We start from the raw sequence: 6,000 nt of genomic DNA on the forward strand, positions 1-6,000 counted from the left end.
ACCAATAGGCACTGGGACAATTAGAACAAAAAGTGCCATTGGGGTTGGGATAAATAGCCTACATGACCGGCCCTTACAATTGTAGTAGAAATGGCCGTTTTTGGAGTTGTAATGGAACTAATCCTTATAACTCAAAAACGGCCATTTCTACTACATTTGTATGGGCCGACCATGTAGGCCAATAATCCCAACCCAAATGGCCCTTTCGTAGTCGAAATAGACGTTTTTGGACTAATAAGGGATAGTCATAAAGGTCACTTTTATTCCCATCTGTCCCAAGCAATATCTCCAGTGTACTCTGGAATAGGAGGCTGAAACTTGGGAAGGGGCATACCTGGGAAAAGCCCACCAAGTGAGCAAAGTTTCAAGCAAATCGGAGGACTTCAAATTTTCAGTCAAATCAGGCAAATCAATGCTTCAGGCTTAATTGACTGATAATTTAAAAAAATGAACTTTCTCCAGTCATTTTCATTTTCATACCGCAAAGACTATGAGGAGATAGTACAGTCAAAATTTCAGCCTCCCAGCCCAAAGGGTTATGGAGATATTAGAGGCCCAAAATTGGTCAAAATTGGCAAAATGCCAAAAATTTCTAGTTGGAATTTCCCAAATCGATTCACACCATTGAATCTATGGGTAAAGACAGAATAGCAGTCCACATTTCAGCTTCTTAGCCCAAAGGACTGTGGAAATATTGTTTGGGAAAGATGGGATCAAAAAAGCCATATTGTTTGGGATTATTGGACTAAGTTGTCAGCCCATACAAATGTAAGAGAAATGGCTGTTTTTGAGTTAGCTTAGGACTATTCCTTTTAACTCCAAAAACGGCCATTCCTACTGGACGGTCACGTAGGCCAATAATCCCAACCCAAATGACCCTTTATTTGCAAATTTCGCCACTCAAATGTCCCAGTTGTGCCCATTTCGCCTCTGGCGAGTCAAAAACAATTATGACAATTCGGATTAATCTTTTCTGAGATTCCGAATTGTCCCTTTTGTTCCCATACCTCCCTAACTAATCATAGCAGCTAGTACCAGTGCTTGGACTCTTATTTAGGCCAGTTATCACAACCCAAATGGCCCATTTGTTTTCATTACTCACCAAGTAATTATAGCACCCAGAACCAAAAAGTTACTAAAATGAATTAGCAACTGCACAATGCTCAGGGCAAGGATGCTTAAACTCTAGTGGAAGCATGTCTGAAAACAGCACACTCAGTGTTCCAAGTTTGAAGCAAGTCGGATGCATTTTAATTTTTCAGCAAAAAAAAAATGCTACTTTGCCTGAGATTTCAAACAATTTCCATCTCTCCAATCCTTTCCATTTTCATACCAGTGAATATATAGGTCAAGGAGATAGTACAGTCCAAATCTCAGCTTCTCAGCCCATTGTCTGGCCAAATATAGGCCAAATGCCAAAAAATTCTAGACGGAATTTCCAAATTCCATTCACACCACTGAAACTATGGATAAAGGTGGAATTACAGTGCAAATTTCAGCTTCTTAGCCCAAAGGACTGTGGAGATGATGTTTGGGAGGGATGGGAAGAAAAGGGCCATATTGGTTGGGATTTTTGGCCTACATGACCGGCCCATAGAAATGTAGTGGAAATGGTCGTTTTTGAATTATAAGGATTAGTTCCCTTACAACTCCAAAAACGGCCATTTCTCATACATTTTGGATGGGCCAGTCATGTAGGCCAATAATCCCATGCAATATGGCCCAATTTTGCCCATTTGTCCCCGGCGGGTCGGGAACAATTATGACGATTTGGATACTTCTTTTCTGGGATTCCGAATTGTCCCTTTTATATCCCATACCTCCCTAACTATTCATAGCACCTAGTACCAGTGCTTGGGCTTTCATTTAGGCCAGTTATCACAACCCAAATGGCACATTTCTCATTACTCCCCAAATAATCATAGCACACAGTACCAAATAGTTACTAAAATTAATTAGCAACTTTTATTAGCAATGCTCAAGGCAAGGACGCTGGAACTCTAGTGGAAGCATGAATTTGAAGCAAATCGGACACATTTTAATTTTTCAGCAAAAAAAGTGCTACTTTCCTTGATCCAATCCTTTTCATTTTCATACCATTTGATCTATCCTTTAAGATAATGGTCCAGTCCAAATTTCAGCTTCCCAGCACAAAGGGTTGTGGAGATTTTAGAGGCCCAAACAAGGCAAAATTTGTGGCCCAACGATCCTGACCCAAAATGTCCCAATTTCTCCCAAAACATCCATTCCGTACAATTAAGCGTTGGTCCGAGATAGCTACGTTTACAAACGGTTGAGGAGATATCGCAGTTTAAAATATTGATCCGGCATCCCGCACGGCCGCCCCCGAATCGGCCCAATTCGTTCCATCTCTCCCCACAAAAGGCCCTTTTTTCCCATTTGGCCTCCCTAAAAATCCCTATTGTGCCCACCTAACAACCTAACAACGTAACCTAACAACGTAACCTAACAACGTAACCTAACAACATAACCTAACAACGTTACCTAACAACGGAACCTAACAATGTAGCCTAACAACGTACCTAACAACGGAGCCTAACAATGGAACCTAACAACGGAACCTAACAACGGAACCTAACAACGTAGCCTAACAACGTACCTAACAACGGAACCTAACAACGTAGCCTAACAACGTACCTAACAACGGAACCTAACAACGGAACGAGACTTTCAGGAATCCAGAAACAACATCAATGTGGAAGTTTGTTAAGATGTTTGTTGCTTGTTTTTACAACGTAGTCAGCTTGTGAAGCAGAATCAGGAGAATAAATCATGGCTGAACTAACGACCCCCAAGATGCCTCACTTTTTCTTACTTTTTAGGTTTCCCTCTGGATAAATCAAGTCTTATCATAAAGGATCTGATCTAAACTCACTAACTTAGCGTTCTTAGTGTCACTTTCACTTCCATGCCTGTCGAGTCTGAACATTGCTGGAATATTTCCGTCCTCCAAAGCCTCCACGGCTCCACAGCTCATCGATTTACAGCATTACAAACAGCGCTCGTGTGTCCAAGTGGAGTTTAGCAGCATAAATTAGCTCAACATCTGTCCTGATCCTCCCTCTGGATCGACCTCCACGTCTGTTAATGTCATTTTAATCGCAGCACATTTCATGAAACATTACATCTGATACACAAAGTGAGAAAAAAGTCTTCTAATTCTGCTGTTTTCTTGGATTTCAGATGGCAAAGAAGCTGCGTTTCTCTTTTCACGCAGAACAACTAACCAAACAAAGAGTTTCATCTGGAGGTCCCAGCGGGGCGACTCCCGAGTTCACAAACCTGCAATCCAGCAGATTCCCCAAATGTGACCCAGCGGATCACAAGTTCTCTTCTGCTGATCACATCACTGTCTCTTTGTTTATTCCCTTTAGAATAACACACATGTACATCTGTTCCTATTTGGTGCTGAATAATGACTTAGGTTGTGATAATCAGTGCAGAGTTTGTGAGATTTGTATCGATTCATGAATCAGAAAACAAAACAAATCATGACTTTCTGTCCTGAAATGTTCGTCAGAGGCCTGAAAGGATCCAGAAGAAGAAGAAGAAGAAGAAGAAGAAGAAGAAGCAGATTTTTTTCTTCAGTTAGGTGGCCTGAAAGCATTTGACCTACTTATTTTTATTGGAGTTTAATGGAGCTTTAAGGAGGCGACAGGCAGAGAGTGGAGGGAGGTGAAGGAGGGGTCGACACACAGGAGGCATTCACACACACACACACACACACACACACACACACACACACACACACACACACACACACACACACACACAGAGGCATGTATGAATGGAGGCGTTTACTGTGTATCCATGCATTGGTTTAAGTGTATTAACATGCATACAGATGTGGAGCTGGGCAGTGATTCTAGTCCACAGAGAAGAAAACACAGAATTAAGACAACTGGTGGACATCTGGACAGAAAAGAAGACAAACAGCCCAGCAATCACTTTGAGTATTTGAGAGAGCTTTGATGATAGCAGACACTTCTTAAAGTTTGTGGTCTCTAACACACTCTTGTCTTGTCAGCACTTCTTTCTCTGCAGGAAAACACTGCGTGCAAAAAGCCTTTTTTATTTATTTCGTTTTTTTCACAGCGATGTTTGTTGGCGTTCACTTCTGAGGAGCTGGTCTGTCTCTGAAACCCTTCAGCCATCACTGGCAATAAGATCTGGGACAGGGATCCTCTAAAATGACCAGAACTCAATGAACGATCCACACGAAGCTGAACCCAGCGAGCGTTACAGCTTTCTATGCGACCGCTAAAACACATTTTCTGAAACCAGAGCCCTCTTTGTTGAAACTCTGCACGCAAAAAACATGAACGCAAAACACTAAATATCTCTTGCAAAGAGGTATGTGTTCTTTTAAATGTCTTCTTAAAACACATTTTTACAGACTGGCTTTTATGTGATGTCGTCGCTTTTCTGTTTTATTTTTATTTGTTGATTTTACTAAATTATTATTTTTTTTATACTTTATTTTTATTGACTGTCACTTGTTATTATTGTCTTGTTTGTGCTGCTTACTTTGTAAACTCAGTTTTTAAAGGTGATGTATAAATAAAGTTATTAATATCATTATTATTATTATTATGAGGTGCAACTAAACTCTCCTGTCGGATAAGAACCGGTGAGCTGGCGGTCACATGATTGTGATTAGAATCTGTCCAGTCATCATTTCTAGTGGTTAATCACTAATGTGTTCACGCTGCAGAACATGATGTGTGTGTGTGTGTGAGTGATCTGCTCTACTTACTTGGGGTAGTTCATGCAGTAGAGTGTGTAGATGTCAAAGGCTTCGCTCTAAAAACGAGAACAAAACGTTAATTCTTCTTTCATCATCTCATTCATGGGAAATAGCATTTTAATCCAACACATTCATCAAAGTCATTGATAAAGGAACAAATGCTATGATTGAATATGTGATATTATAATATGTTTAGACATGAATAACAACATGAACCCAACGCTCCAGAACCTTCCCTTTGTTTGTTGATTATTCTAAAAACTCCTCTGAGGGCTGAGCCTCTTTCTCCTGTGTGAATAAACTTCTTCTTCTTTACTATCTAACTACCAGAAACAAAGATCTCCATCTTTTCCCACGTTTGAATCACAATCCCCCCCTTATATGTGATGCGTCATAGCTGTTTGTATTTGCTCTTTTAATGTGATTTATGATTTATGATGCTTCTATATATTGAGATACAGCTCAATATATAGATGTGGAAACAGAAAGGTTTCTGTGTGACTTCCTGTCAGAGAGTCAGGAGGTCAGACAGACAGACGTCTCTGTGTTAGGACACACAGGTCTTAAAATAACTCTAACAGTTTAATCGAATCGCTCCAATTCTCTGAAACAGACAGGAAGTTCACTTCAGATTCACTAGTGACACTTTGAAGTCAATCCAAAGAGATGTAGACCCTCATGTGATGAAGGAACATCTGTATTAAGTATGAGAACATTAAAGTACATGAAAGTATACTGAGAGGAGTTTATTCGAGCAGAATATAGGAAAGCAGAGAAAAATCGGACTCCTCCTAAATCCTAACCGACGGCCTTAAAGCATAAACACTCATGGGTTATCCTCTGGAGAGCGGGCATTGGATCAGGACCATTGGTGGATTATGGGACAACGAACCCCTGGTCAAAGACATGAGAAAGGCTCCAACAACTCTCCTACATCGGAGGGATTTGTGTCTCTTTGTGGTCGTTTTGTGTCTCTTTGTGGTCATTTTGTGTCTCTTTGTGGTCGTTTTGTGTCTCTTTGTGGTCATTTTGGGTCTCTTCGTAGTCGCTTTGTGTCTCTTTGTGGTCGTTTTGTGTCTCTTCGTAGTCGCTTTGTGTCTCTTTGTGGTCGTTTTGAGCCTCTTCCTGGTAGGCAGGTCTGTCTTCGGGGGACATTTTGTAGTTGAAAGCCAGGAGGGGCCTCTGACACTTTGGGCATTTGGGCCTGTGTCCAGTAGGACACACACACAAAC

General features: G+C 40.9%; 1 protein-coding gene across 1 annotated transcript in view; it reads right to left on the minus strand.

The window, feature by feature from the left end:
• plekhg2 (pleckstrin homology domain containing, family G (with RhoGef domain) member 2) overlaps positions 1 to 6,000 on the minus strand; it is a 48,411-nt gene that overhangs the window by 22,255 nt on the left and 20,156 nt on the right. Inside the window, exon 4 of the mRNA XM_068731272.1 lies at positions 4,778 to 4,824. Coding sequence (XP_068587373.1) covers positions 4,778 to 4,824 — 47 coding nt within the window. The remainder of the gene's footprint in view (positions 1 to 4,777; positions 4,825 to 6,000) is intronic.

The sequence above is a fragment of the Cebidichthys violaceus genome, unplaced genomic scaffold (assembly GCF_023349555.1).
Source record: "Cebidichthys violaceus isolate CVI_PGR_0920_01 unplaced genomic scaffold, fCebVio1.0.p SCAF_1, whole genome shotgun sequence".
Classification (NCBI taxonomy): domain Eukaryota; kingdom Metazoa; phylum Chordata; class Actinopteri; order Perciformes; family Stichaeidae; genus Cebidichthys; species Cebidichthys violaceus.